The sequence below is a fragment of the Gekko japonicus genome, unplaced genomic scaffold, assembly GCF_001447785.1.
Source record: "Gekko japonicus isolate JY-2015 unplaced genomic scaffold, Gekko_japonicus_V1.1 scaffold5916, whole genome shotgun sequence".
NCBI lineage: Eukaryota > Metazoa > Chordata > Lepidosauria > Squamata > Gekkonidae > Gekko > Gekko japonicus.
Window position 1 is genome coordinate 15,048 of NW_015168846.1, and position 15,260 is coordinate 30,307.

General features: G+C 47.2%; 1 protein-coding gene across 1 annotated transcript in view; it reads right to left on the reverse strand.

Moving 5' to 3' along the window:
• Positions 1 to 6,472, reverse strand: part of LOC107114307 (interferon-inducible GTPase 5-like) — a 15,793-nt gene extending 9,321 nt beyond the window's left edge. Inside the window, exons 1-2 of the mRNA XM_015415754.1 lie at positions 5,240 to 6,472; positions 2,945 to 3,096 (exon numbers count right to left, since the gene is read on the reverse strand). Of these exons, the coding sequence (XP_015271240.1) occupies positions 2,945 to 3,096; positions 5,240 to 6,471 (1,384 nt within the window). The 5' untranslated portion in view covers position 6,472. The remainder of the gene's footprint in view (positions 1 to 2,944; positions 3,097 to 5,239) is intronic.
• Between the last annotated feature and the right edge of the window lie 8,788 nt (positions 6,473 to 15,260).

The following is a 15,260-nucleotide window of genomic DNA, read 5'->3' on the forward strand; positions in this document are numbered from 1 at the left end:
AGGACCCACCGTGGGGCAGCCAGACCCCAACAGCGGAGGTGGGGTCCCCAGAACCCGAACGGGAGACGGTTGAAGCCCCAGCTCCACCACAAGATTCCGCACCTGAGGTCAGAACCCAGGGGGCTCCAGCACAGGGCCCCAGACGATCAGCAAGGGTGCGACAGCCCCCAGCGTACCTGAAAGACTATGTCACCTAGGGGGGGTTCCGGACTATGGGGGGAGGGGTGTTGTGTCCACTGACCGCCACCGGAGGTCAGCGCACATACCTGAGCTTCAGTCCTGGAAGACAATGGGGACTAGGATTCTAGTCCCTCCACAGGGGAACCAATGGGAGCCATGGCGGGGGATTCAAACCCACCAATGGTGACCAGGGGGCGTCCCCAGGTGTGTATATAGTTGGCCTGCCGGCCGTTTGTCGGCATGTCTTGCTGTGTGCCTAATAAAGCGTGCTATGCACTACGTCGTGGTCTGTCGTCCATCCATGCGGCTACCCACTACATAACAAGACCAGTGACGAAACGGCCTCGCAGGGCCAGGTCCAAGTGTGCCTCGAATTTGCACTCGGATGCCAGGTGGCGGAGTTCACTAAGGAACTCCGCAGCAGTTTCGCGGCCTTGCTGACTCCACTGGTGGAAGACCATGTGTCACGTCATCTCTGAAGGCTTAGGTGTGTAGTGGTTCTGGACAGCCGAGACGATTTCGTCGAAGGTGCAGTCTTCGAGCTTCTTAGGGGAGAGGAGGTACTGGGCCAGTTCTACGATGGCGGGTCCACACGACCCGAGTAGGAGGCCCTTCTTCCTGGTCTCATCCGTCACCTGGTAGAAAATCAGGACTTGCTTCAGGCCGGTGATCCAGGCTCCCCATTGCTGTGGCCGGTTTGTATCGCAGGGCGGTACCAGCAAGGGCCATTGTGCTGGTTGGTTGCGGCTGCGGCTGGGAAGCAGTTTGCTCGTTGCTCATTGTTTGGAGGAGTGTAGGTAGCGGTGCGATGTCTTCCCTCACCGAGTCCCAACAGCCCGTCCGGATTGCTCAGCGGGATCCCATCCTCATCACATGTATGAGGTGTCCACAGAGTGCAGCCAAATCCTCCGGCGGCACATCGACCAGCTCAGGGTGCGATGTCTTCCCTCACCGAGTCCCAACAGCCCGTCCGGATTGCTCAGCGGGATCCCATCCTCATCGCCATTGATGTGTAGTGGGTTAAACGCGAGTAGAAACCACTGAGACCGATGTAGTGATCAGCATGGTTTACTGGACACAACAAAGACAAAGACTAACGGCTGGCTGGCCAACTATATACACACCTGGGGACGCCCCCCTAAGTCCCGTTGGTGGGTTTAAATCTCCCGCCATGGTCCTATTGGTTCCCAAGGGAAGAGACTAGGAGCCTAGCCCCCATTGTTCTCCCAGAGTCAAGCTCTGGGGTATTCGCTGGCCCCTGGTGGCGGTCAGCGGACACAACAGTAAGTGTTAACATTTTGTCCATTAGGTTTCTCAAAATGAACAACTGACAATGATGAGGGGGCAAGTAAATACATACACTGACTCTAGTGGCACCTTTAGGACCCACAAAGTTTATACCTATGCATAATCTTCTGTCTGTCCTGCATAGTCCTATAACTTGAAGCATGTCTGAATTCTGACATGCTGCCTTGCCTCCCATCAAATATTGTGGCAGTGCCTGTTGGCATAGGTGAATCGGTATAGTACAGACTTTTTTGGGCATTGGAGAGATACAGTGACCCAAACAGTTCCTGCCTTTCTATCACTGCAAGAATATGGTTGGAGAAGAAAATGACATCCCTGTAAGGTAGGCAACACCCATAAACAAGGTCATTTTCATGAGCCCCCAATTCAGAATTCTTGCAAATCGTGCAAATCACAAAACTAGGGAAGCAGTAAGTGTCATTCCACCTCACTGAAAGGACCACCCAGCAATCAGGCAAGGAAAATCTGTACATGCATACTACAGTCATCTGTGCATCATCTTTGACAGTGACCTCCCCCCCCATCCCTTATATGCATCACTTACCAGCTCTGATGTCCTCCAGGTTCACCGTCTCCAGGCAGGAGAGGTCCTAGGAAACTCCTTCTTCTTGCACCTCATCCCGGAAGGTGATGGCAGTTGCAACCTCCCCCCTCGGCCTCAACAATCCTTCCCCTTTGAGGATATGATGTAGCTCCCTAAAATAGGGACATAAGATCCTTCTATTTCCAGGCCTGGAATTATTATCCAGGACCTGCCTGTATTTCATCCTCATTGTTTTAGTTTTATTGCGGCATTAAAGAGACTAGGAGCCTAGCCCCCATTGTTCTCCCAGAGTCAAGCTCTGGGGTATTCGCTGGCCCCTGGTGGCGGTCAGCGGACACAACAGTAAGTGTTAACATTTTGTCCATTAGGTTTCTCAAAATGAACAACTGACAATGATGAGGGGGCAAGTAAATACATACACTGACTCTAGTGGCACCTTTAGGACCCACAAAGTTTATACCTATGCATAATCTTCTGTCTGTCCTGCATAGTCCTATAACTTGAAGCATGTCTGAATTCTGACATGCTGCCTTGCCTCCCATCAAATATTGTGGCAGTGCCTGTTGGCATAGGTGAATCGGTATAGTACAGACTTTTTTGGGCATTGGAGAGATACAGTGACCCAAACAGTTCCTGCCTTTCTATCACTGCAAGAATATGGTTGGAGAAGAAAATGACATCCCTGTAAGGTAGGCAACACCCATAAACAAGGTCATTTTCATGAGCCCCCAATTCAGAATTCTTGCAAATCTTGCAAATCACAAAACTAGGGAAGCAGTAAGTGTCATTCCACCTCACTGAAAGGACCACCCAGCAATCAGGCAAGGAAAATCTGTACATGCATACTACAGTCATCTGTGCATCATCTTTGACAGTGACTTCCCCCCCCCATCCCTTATATGCATCACTTACCAGCTCTGATGTCCTCCAGGTTCACCGTCTCCAGGCAGGAGAGGTCCTGGGAAACTCCCTCTTCTGGCACCTCATCCCGGAAGGTGGTGGCAGTTGCAACCTTTCCTCTAGGCCTCAATGATCCTTCCCCTTTGAGGATCTGATGTAGCACACTAAAATAGGGACATGAGATCCTTTTATTTCCAGGCCTGGAATTATTATCCAGGACCTGCCTGTATCTCATCCTCATCGCCTTAGTTTTATTGCGTCATTCCTCCGCTGTTCTGCCATGGCCCCGTTTGGCCATTCCCACAGAAATATTTTAGAATACAGCACGATTTCTGTGGTTAAGCCTGAGAACCTCCTGTATCCTATCATTCCCCCCACAATACAAGGAGGTCACGAACCTCCTGCTCCTCCCAGGTAATGCACCTTCTCACACTCATCCTCCCTGTTGTTAATCAACCAAACCCCTCTCCCCAGACCAGCCTGCCACTCACCAGCTTCAACCCACAAAGATGAGGGGTTTGCCTCCTTGCCCTTTATACCTGGTCCAGCTCTGTGCCAGCCAGTCACTTCTTGGCCTGGATAGGTGAACATCAGGCTGGGTTAGCAATATCTGTCTCACCAATCGGTGATGCTCTGATCTCCCGCCTGAACCTGCTGTCCAATGGGGTACTTGTTTCCAGGTGGCAACCTGACAACCCTTCACCTTCTCCTGACTTGTCTTTGGGCATGGAAGGGTTAGCAACATCGCTCTCACCAATTGGTGATGCCCTGATGTCCCGCTGGAAGCCACTGTCCAATGGGGTAATTGTTTCCAGGGGGCAGATGTAGCCATCGCATGTATCCTAGTGGAGTCCAGGCATTCCGATGGGATAGCTATGGCGATAGTTTGAGGTTCCGTTATAGCGCTATAACGCTATAAAGCGACCGTTTTTTTAAAAAGCCGGAGATTGCCCGCGGGGGCAAAAAACAGCGGGGGGAAACTGCATCGGAACCGGGAGTGGAAACTGAGGAGTACTTGGAAGCGGTTGACAGGTAAAATGCTTCAGCCCCGTTTTCTAAATGGGACAGAAGCATTTGTGTCTGAAATTACAAATATATTCCGGAAGGGAACCGGTTCTCAAATGGTTCTGTCTGAAACGACAGACCAGAAACTGTTTGGGAACCGTTCCTCTTCCGGAATATATCGTCTGTCTGAAATTCCCCACTGATACATAAATGCAAGATTGGATCCTTATCATTTTACATGCTACGTTACAAGATATGGACGTTAATGCAGTCCTTGGCCAGAGTGTGAGGTTGGCATCAACGGGGAGGGAGTTTGATATAAAATTTAGAATGAAAAGCTCACCTTAATGCCCTCACAAACGTTGGCCATGATTATCCCTCGTGCTTTTTAGGATCTTATATTTGAGAGTGGATCCGGATTACATTTCCCATGAAATGACTGCAGCAAAACAGAATTTTTCCACCTCTTCCACTGTAGCCCACTGATCTCCCTGAAATGCTGTTCTGGGGGGGGGGGTGGCCCCTCAAGAACTGCATGAGGACCAAATCAGGGGTCTGCAGCAAGAAGGGGAAATAGTTGGATATTACACCTCCCTTTCTGTTTGCGGACAATTTAGCCTGGATCCAATCTATCAGTTTCTTGCAACTAGATATTGGGCTTTTTTTGCATTCTCATTTTACTCAGTGGTAAGTTCTTGTTTCATCTGGGGGGGTGGCTGTTCCCATGTATGTTTTGCTCATTCTAGTGGTCGATTCGATATTCCACAGGTTTATTTCCAGCGTATCTCCCTGCAGTTTAAATCGGCTGGAAATAAACCAGTGTGGTAGTGAATCAGCCACTAGAGGGAGCAAAAGATGTGTGGAACAGACCTCCCCCCCACACACTAAGAAACAGGAACTTACCAGCGAGTAAAATGAGAGTGTAAGGAAAAGTCCATGGTTTGGATGCCAAAATTTCTAGCCAAACTCATAACGCTGTTGTAAATTCAGATATCATGGTGGTCATCTTAGCCTGGACTCTGGACCATAGGATTGGCCTCCATATAACTACACTTATAACAAGGGAACAGAAGTGATCTGAAACTAGAAACATTGCCTGTCTAGCCTACACAGGAAATCTAATCACATGCTCTTCCCGCACATGCTCTTCCTTAATTCAGGGAAATATCTGCAAACCCATTTATTCGACTCACAACATCCAACTTTTCCTCCTGGGAGTGGAACTGGAAATTTATTTTACTTTTCAGGATTTGTTGGAAATTTATTGCTTAGGATTTTTTAGCTCTTAAAGTGAGTCTTTACCTAGACTCGACCAGCAACAGAACTCCTTTGGCATCTTCAGCCAGTTGATCTAAGAACTCGGAGAGTGTCCAGTACGTGGCTACAAAGGAAAACACCCCACTGACAACATGACCTTTCCCAGGAAAAGAAGAGCTCAGTATTTGTCCTACTTCAGAGGCACATTGCTTCACCCATAATTTTTTGGCAATGTCTTTTTCAGGTGGTGATTGAATCACAACTTTCAGCTCTTCAACGGGTTTCTTCATCTGCCTGGCCAACCGAGCTAGGGAGCCGTCATCCAACCCAAACTTCTTGTAGAAGCCAGTTATGGTCTTCACCATGCGATCAGCATCATAAGATACCTTAAGGTCTCCCAAGGGCATGGCATTGACAAAAGCAGACACCACAGATATTTTCAATGACTGTTTCTTCAGTGCGTCTTTCTTCTTCTGTATGACCTCAGGGGAGATGTGGGGAAGGCTGAGCAGGAAGGCCAGTCTCTTCAGGCTGGGCAGATCTTTCTCCAGAGTCTCCAGGAGGAGAGGGAAGTCATACTTGTCAGGATCCCAACAGGAAGTCAGGAAGATCTGAGGGTTGGAGGCTCTCAAGTGCTTCTCCAGATTCTTTTTGCAGTCATCCCTGATTTCTTGTAAGATCTGCTCTTCGCTGTATTTTTCAGGATTGGTCTTCTCTGCATTGCTCAAATCTTCATCCACTTTGGACCGGACGAAATAAAACTTCTTGCCCATGGCCTGGATCTCTCGAGCTAGGCGAACGTCGCAGGTTCGGAACCGCTTTGAGCATACAATGATGAAGAAGTCATAGCGGGAGAATTTCACCTGTTTAAGGTATGTTTCTGGAGGAAATCCTTGGGTTCCTATTCCTGGAAGGTCCCAGAAGATCACATTGGGGAGGTTAGGATGCTCATAAGAATCTGGCTTCTGCGTTGTCTCTCTTACTCCTACGGGAGCAGCACCCACATCACCAGGTCTCAACCGCCGGAAAGCATTGATGAAGGAAGATTTCCCAGCTCCTGTGTCTCCAGTGACAGCAATGGTGAGTTTAGTGTTTTCCCAAGCTTTTAGGTCTTCTGCTGCTTCAGAAACTATTTCATCCTCTCCTCCGTCTTCAAAAAACTCTATTACCTTGTTTATTAGATCGATACATTTTTCTGGATGTAAACTCATGAAGTTGTTTATCTGAGCTAAAAGATGTTGCATCATCTCTGCGAAACGTGATTTTCTGTGTGACATTTTTCCTAGAAAAGGGGAGGAAATAAACAGTTCTTTAGGATGGCCAAAAAAACCCCCTCAAATAACCAATTTGCTTTAAAATTATGGGATGGTTTTATGAAACAAAACCAACCAATCAAACAAAAACCCTTAAATTCTATGTCCATCCAAGGTTCATAGTTGGAAATCCAGATTTTTTAAAAAACTTAAATAATATGTAACTTTGCAATTTAATGTTTGCATTAGGGCTGAACTACATGTCATATTCTATGACTGAAGCTCCAGATGCATTATTTGATGCTAAAAATCATCTGCAAGAAGGCTTGATATGGGTTGGACCCACAACATGGTGGGAGAGATGGCTAAACCAACCGTTTCCTTAAATAGAAGTGACCGCCCCCCCCCCCCAAGCACAGTGAGGGGAAAAGACCAGCACTGAACCTGTCATTTTTTCCTTTGTTATGTATTGAGCCTGAACTGTCCTTGCAAAAGGACTGAGTTTAGGACGCATAGCAAAGGCTTGCTAGGATCTTTGAATGGACCAGTAAGGAGACAGGGATCCTAGAGAAAACCAATGAGGAAACAATGGAGTGTAAACAGACTATCGTTGGGAGTGGGGTGTGTTTTGGGTGTAACCTTTTCCAGGCATAAATATCAGGCTTTGGGGCCAGGGATTTCAGTCTTCTTTCTCTTGCTGAATCATTAATAAACTATGAGCTGATCACTTCTACGCGTCTGAACCCAGTATATTGCATCCCTACTAGGCTGTAAAGTAGTCCAGTGAGGATACATTTCAAAGGAGGGGGATTAACCCCACCCATCCCCAGCACCATGGCCCTGTTGGGGGAGGTTTTAGCCAGTCTCTTCTTTCTCTTGCTGAATCATTAATAAACTATGAGCTGATCACTTCTACGCGTCTGAACCCAGTATATTGCATCCCTACTAGGCTGTAAAGTAGTCCAGTGAGGATACATTTCAAAGGGGGGGGGATTAACCCCACCAATCCCCAGCACCATGGCCCTGTTGGGGGAGGTTTTAGCCAGTCTGTATAACCTCGCCCGGGAGACATTCCGGGAGAAATGGGAGATCAGAGAGCTTGTAATCAGCTCCTGGCCTTCTGACTGCACCCCCCGTACAATAACCGGCTCAGTTTTATCTACAGGCTCCTGTTTCAACAGTAACAATTTTGATTACCAGGACAATGCCTGCCTTTCCCACGGCAACAGCCCTCGGCCTCTCCTGATATTTTTGCGGGAAGAGAGAGCATGAGGAATTTCACATCGCCCTTTTTAACCCGTTTTGAAGCCGTTTTTAATCCCTCGTGGAGTAAACCGGTATAGGGCTGCCATTTCACACATGGCTTTCCCTTTCCAGTAAAGAGCTGGATTTGAAGCGATCTGCCATTTCAGACTGCACCACTTTTTCCCGCTTTTCCCCCGCCACGCAGGCGATCTCCAGCTTTTCTTTTAATGTTCGCTTTATATCGGTATAGCGCTATAGTGCTATAACAAAACACTCCAGGCATTCCAATGGGGTTGATATAATGCTGTTGTGTTATACCGTTACAGCTCTATAACGATATAAAGCAAAGGTTCCAACAAAAAAGCTGGAGATTGCCCGCGCAGGCAAAAAATGGCGGGGAAAAGCGCATTGGAACCGGGAGAGGGAACTGAAGACTACTTGGAAGCAGTTGACAGGTAAAACGCTTCAGCCCCATTTCCTAAATGGGACAGAAGCATTTGTGTGTGAAATTAAAAATATATTCCGGTAGGGAACTGGTTCTAAAATGGTTCTGTCTGAAATGACAGACCAGAAACCATTTGGGAACCATTCCTCTTCCGGATTATATCGTCTGTCTGAAATTCCTCCTTGTCTGCCGGCCCTTGCAATTTTGGAATTTTGAATGGAAGAGGGGTGGGGTAGAAAATTTTTTAATCAATAATATAGTTAGACTAAAAGTTTCAATTGTTAATCTGTTTTTGAAACGCCTTCTTTCCTGAGCGGAGGAACGAAGGATGGCCATGGGAACGCCCACAAGCCCGCAGTGGGACCCCTGTATTAAAGTCTGGATCCTGTGGTCTGCAAAAATGTCAACACCATGGCCCTCCTGGTTGCTCACTGCCCCAGGGAGGTCATTAGGCTATGTGGTTTTTCTGTCTCCGCAACTTTTGCAGGAATCCGCACTGCAACTTGCTAATGAATGCATTTAAAACGGTGAGCCCAGATTTTATTAGCTGCCAAATTTTGTTTATGATCCAGCTGCTCATTAGCAAGGGAGCGTGGGTTTTAACACCCAGCCACCTTTCCTCCATTGTTAGTGAAGGGGAGAGCACTGAAACTATGACAACTTATTGCATGCAACCTTAAGTTTTATAAATGGGGGTATAGGCATATCTGGGACTCCTAGTATTTTCTATATAAGGATTCTACCCCACCTCCAAACAGAGCTGCTAGGTGATAGTTCCCCTCTAGACTAGTGGCAGAAGCCATCTTGCTTGCTATTTCTACCTTCCTCTTTGTTTATGATGAAGAAGCACCTTTACTCCACTTAGTTAAACTGCTCCGCCCGGTGTGCCCCCACCCAGTAGTCACTGAAGACATATTTAACTCCTTAGTTACTGGAGTGTTTTTGTTCTGGGCTACATAACCTGTGAGAATGCAATGGAGGGATGGCAGTGTGAAATCTGCATTGCTACTTAGGAGACAAAGTTCACATGAAGCCTTTGATCTTGGTAAACTGAGTCCTTCCTTGTGAAGGAGCTCCATTCTACACCAGGTGGGGAGCTTATCCTCACATTCAGCTTATTCCTGATTTTCTTGGCAATCCATCTACTAGCGTTGGAATGGGTTTGGGCAGGGTTCTTCCACACATCTGCCCTTCCTCTGCATTTTCCCAGTTGTGGAATCAGTTATGTGGCTAGCAACATGCTTTCTTAAAAGATTGGAAGCTGGGAATTCAGAAAACCTGCTTGATCTATCATTATAATGGCATATCAATACGGTCATATTCTAGTGCCCTTTAAAAAAAAGGGACTTGTCTTCGAGGGGGGGAGAAGCAGCCAGCGAAAAACATCTGGAAGTGGGTAGCAATGGGAGGGACAAAGAACACTGAGAGAAATATTACGCACAAGGAAACAGGCGACTGGAAATCAGCTTCCAGAAATAAGATAGGGGTAAAAGTGCTCTTGAAAGGACTGGGGAAAAACAAAAACCCAAATTGAAAACTAAAAGCAAAAACAATCCATGCAGAAATCAGAGGGTAAACCAAAGCATTATGGGGCCAAAACCCATGAAAAAAGCCCATGTGGAAAAGCCCAGGACCGAGATACCATTCTAAATCAGCTAGCTGAACTTGGATGCAGGGGTCATTTTGTAGAAAAAGAGATGCAAGAGCTCATTAGCATAACTTATTAGCATAACTTATTTGCATATGCCACACCCCCTGACATCACTGGAAGTGTGTCAGAAGGCAACACCCACTGCTCAGGATCCACTGGACTGTTTTGGATTGCTAGCTATTCGTAGCTTTCCAGAGTGAGAAGTATGGAGCATTGTCAGCCTATTTCTAAGAAGGCTTTCAGCCAGATAGATATGAAATGCTGAAATGCACCCACTAATAGAGAGCTACCAGCCAACAATGTGAAATGGAGAGCAAATGGCCAGCCAATTTAAAGTAGGCCGGTTGCCACATAAAAATTTTGGACTGGCTGCTACGAATAGAAATTAAGTTATTGGCTTGCTCCTATTCTAGTATATGCAATTGAACTGAAAGTAAGTTTAAAATTATTCTAGTTAAAAGTGATAACAAAATTATTACATTCAGCTTCATGTTTGTTTCTACTCCTCAAAACTATGCTTTTTACAGGATAATTTACTAAGAAGAAAACACCTTCCAACTTTATAAGATTACTCATGAGGAAGATAGCTGAAATGAGTGTAAAAACCGGTGTACTCATCGAGAAAGAGAAAAGAGAAAAGGAATATGTTGGACTCTGTTGAGAAAATGAATAAGTTGGACTTTGTTTTACTGCAAAATGTCTACAGAATTTATTAAGTGTGTCATTGTCATTTTATCACAGTGGTTTCTTGTTTGTTGGCATGTATCTGCACACTGTGACCCCTTATATCTTTTTTGACTCAAGTAGGTAGGGGCACAGGGTGGTGGCAGGGCAGAGGCACAGGAGGAGGTCAAGTAGGCACAGGAGGCCGAGGCAGATCTCCTCACAGGCCTCGCAGGAGTAGCCGGAGCCCACCTTGCAGAGACGCCACACCAGGACCAGCATGAGGACGGGCAGAGCCTGGGCGGGCTGGGTGCCACGGTCCAGGCAGTGGCTGAGCAGCTCAAGGGCCAGCTCGCAGCAGCACTCCGCTGGGTTGGCCAGCAGGCCAGGAAAGGTGAGGGAGGGCTGCTGGGAGCAGGGGATGGGGCTTGCTGCATGTGCCTGCCCCCCTGGGCTCCTTACTGCCGGAGCTTCACTCCTGTGCGCTCCTGCAGGAAATGAGCCCTGCTTGGATGGATGGAGATGTAGGAAAGTGCATCCTGCTCTCATGGAAGCAAGATGGAGAAGAGAGACAGGGTGCGAGTTGGAAGGAAGGAAGACTCCCTGGAAGCAGTAATCTACATATTAAAGGGACAGCACCAAAGCAGTGGAAAGGAAGGATACACAGGGTTCCTGAAAGGAAGGATACACAGGGTTCCTGAAAGGAAGGATACACAGGGTTCCTGACCCTGCTTCTGTCAGGCGGATCTCAAATTTTCAGGTCCTTGAGGCAGAGAATGTTCGATATTGAAAAGCAAACTCTCTGTTCTGGACTCACCCCTTCCCCTCTGAAGTTTAACATAACTCCAAGAAATGTAGATTATAGCTGATTATTTTTTACAGCTCACTGCTCCATCACTAAGACGAGGTTTTATGCTAGCACGTTTTGACGCCCTACCGTCAGAGGTCCTTTACGGTAGATTTGCCAGTACCCCTTTATCTTTCCTTTTATCAGATCTCCGCCCTCACATTACTTTCTCAGTAGTGCGATTTCTCGCTATCACTATGAGGATAAGAGAATATAAGGTCAAAGCGTCGCCAGGTTGACTGTTTTATATTTACGAGTTTTTATATGCCTTTTCAAATGTGATCCACTTTGTATTTTACCTATGCCAATAAAGGTTGACTGACTGACTGATTGACTGAATTGTAGTCCCATCTTAATATGATAATAATCCCTTCACCAAGGAGACATATCCTGTCCGGCACTAGCTTTAGCTCAGCGCTTTCTAGGTATGATATCAACACACAGCCACTGAATAGACTTAAAGCATCTTATTGAACTCCACACGCATTCAGAAGATCATTTACTCATAATCAAGCTGATAGCTGGGTGGAAAGTTACATCTTGTGATCTAGGTCAATTCTATAGCCATGGGGAGAAAAGAGATGGGCTTCCCCTCTCCGTGCAGTAAGGGTTGATGGACAAAGAAACGCTCAGGCTCCACCCCAAAAATCTCCAGGTATTTCCCAACTCAGAGCTGGCAAGCCAGCTTTACACTTTTTGACTAAAGACACTTTAGGTTTCCTTTGCTCTTGCAGGGAAGCTACCCTACAACCATGAAAATACAGATCACCCTAGGAAAACCTCCATCTAGTAAGCGGCTTCGTCTGCTACAAAAGCATCTGAAAGTCCTATGGAACCGCAGCTTTTATCAGGACAGTTCCAAAAAATAAAAATTCAGTTTCCTAATTTTCACTGGGGCAGCAACTTTTGCTGGCCAGAGCTTCCTTTGCCAGATGGGCAAAGTGTTATCCTCTGTGGGCAACGAAAGGCAGAAAAGAAATTGGGGGGGGGGGGCGGACAAAAAAAAATGAAATCTCACTGGATGCCAATAATGCTGGAATAAAGAAGAAGAAGAAGAAGAAGAGAAGAGATTGAATTTATACCCCGCCCTTCACTTGGAGTCTCAGAGCGGCTTACAAACTCCTCTCCCTTCCCCTTCCCACAACAGACACCCTGTGAGGTAGGTGGGGCTGAGAGAACTCTTGACAGAAACTGCTCTTTTTCAAGGACAGCTGTGCCAGAGCTTGTGACTGAGCCAAGGTCACATCAGCAGGTGCAAGTGGAGGAGTGGGGAATCAAACCCGGTTCTCCCAGATTAGAGTCCGCGCACTTAACCACTACACCACTACACCAAACTGGCACCAAACTGACATAATAATGATTTAACCATACCCCTCACCCAGTTCTTTTCATTTTATTGAGTACTGGGCATTTCTAGCTAGGTCTACATGCAAAACCTCCCACAAATTGTGGCTTTTTAGCCACAGAAGGGTTTTTGATACGTATGTAGTTTTGTTCTTGTGTTTCTCATTGCCGACTGGTTAAGTTCATTTTTTTCCTGATACCCAACCAGACCACCTGTCTATCACCAACTTGGTACGTAGGGGCGACCTCCACATAACCCTCTGGTCTATCAGCCTAGGCCGCAAGTTAGTTCACTTTGATAAGCTATCGATCTTGTTGCTGCTTCGGGTGCCGCTAGCCTTCTGTTTATTGCTGACATAACAGAGAAGCTGATATGTCTCTGCTTCCTCCTGTACAGTAAGACTCCACCTGCACGCAACAAAGTCCCTGTGCTTCCTGGGGAACAGCACAAGGGGCTTTATATCACACGTTTGATAGGAAGTAGGGTTGCGAGACTTCAGGTGAGACCTGGCGTTCTCCCAGAATTACGCTGGTCTGGCTACAGATTTCAGTTCCCCCAGAGGAAAGGATAAGTCTTTATAGAATCGAATCCTCACTGAGCTCCCCCCCCCCTTCTTAAACCCTCCCCTCCCTAGGCATTGCTTGAGGCTTAATGTAGGCACAGTGAAGAATTCACTGTTCTCCTGTCTGGAGATTGGGAACTAAAATGGCCTTGCGTAATGAGAGCCCGAGATGGAATCTGTTGACTGCCTACTACGCAGTCAGTGGCCTTGGCGGAGATGGGAATGATAAGGGAGAGCGGCTGTTAGAAAACACATTCCAAAAGGATGCTTAAATGCTTGTAACTTTCCCTTACGTGAGGGAGGGGGGGAACTAGAAACTAGAAGCTTATAAATAAACACTGGGACGCCGAGAGGCTTCAGTCAATTCCTGCAGACTTGTGTCCTGTCTTCTTTGAACCCCGGCAAACTACAGCTTAACACTGGGCCCACTGCTGTTGTAAATCAGTTGCCATTTATACTCTATTTTGTCCTATAGATTCGTAGAATCATAGAGAGCCAGTTTGGTGTAGTGGTTAAGTGTGCGGACTCTAATCTGGGAGAACCGGGTTTGATTCCCCACTCCTCCACTTGCACCTGCTGATGTGACCTTGGGTCAGTCACAAGCTCTGGCACAGCTGTCCTTGAAAAAGAGCCGTTTGTGTCAGAGTTCTCTCAGCCCCACCCACCTCACAGGGTGTCTGTTGTGGGGAGGGGAAGGGAAAGGAGTTTGTAAGCCACTCTGAGACTCCAAGTGAAGGGCGGGGTATAAATCCAATCTCCTCCTCTTCTTCTTCTTCTTCTAGAATCACAGAGTTGGAAGGAGTCATGGAGGCCATCTAGTCCAACCCCCTGCTCAATGCAGGGTCAGCCTCGAGCACCCCTGTTTCCCTATATTTATTACCTTTGTTTTTATACTCCGGTGAACTGCTCTGAGCCCCCCCCCCTTGTGAGGAAGGGGTGGTACATAAATTGAAATAAATAAAATGAGTCTCCAGGAATTTCCCAAGCCAGAGTTGGCAACCTAGATGGGGCTTTTGCGCTCCCAGGTGGCACACCAGCTCTTTGCTGTTTGTGACCACAGCACACAAGGAGAAGTGGCTGTGTAGCCCTCCACCTCTGTGGTGTTTTGACCCCCTGAAACTGACCCAGGGTGGCTCTGTTGGCTCCACTGTGAAACTTACCTGTGTTTTCCCAGGGGCTGTTTGGCCTGAGGCAGGAGTCCCTTGAGGGATTTGGCCAAGGGCTCCCTTGAAGAGCTGGAGGATCAGAGGTGACCAGTCACTGGATCAAGGGTCTCGCCTTCCCTGCTCCCCCAGAAACTGCCTCTTATATATGCTGTGGAACCTGATAGGAGCCTGAAGTCATGCTCACAAGGAAAGAGAAAGCACATTTGCTTTCCAATCCAGAAAGTTATTCCAATGATTTGCTGACTGGACCCTGCCAGGGCGTCGGATGTCATTTCCAAAAAGTAGTCACAGTTCTTATCAGCCACTGGACTTTTCCTGCAAGGTTCCCAAGCAATCCTCCCTCTAAGCTGTGGAGTCCTATGAGCAAAAATTCTACTTTGTGAGCTACTGGCATTAAAGTTGTGAGCGAGCGATTTGTGATCAGGAGTAGAAGCCCACCCAACCCTTCTCCAGGTTTGCTCTACCTCCCAGCGAGCTCCTGCATTTGGTTTTGCCTCGTGGCAACCATTTTGGAGTGAGGCTCACCATCCAGGTTCAAAATTCCAAAGCTGTCCATAGGGTCAAAAGGGCTGGGAATCCTTGATGTAGTTGGGGTTGCCTGGCATTCAGTGGGAGGTTTAGGGCAGCCACAGTGTCACGTGAGAATTTTTAAAAAGAAAATATTTCACCCTATTGGCCTTATATACAGGAAGTGAGAAGGGATAGCTCTAGGAATCAGTATCATCTCTATGGTAAAACCATAGAACTAGCAACGGTTGCTAGAGCTACTTTTTGCAACTTCCTGCATAGACTTCTGAAAAGTACACAAGGCAGGGTTTCCCCCCTTACGTTTTTGCCTCCCACTGCTCAGAGTGGAGATGGATAATGGGACCCCACTTGGGGGGGGGGG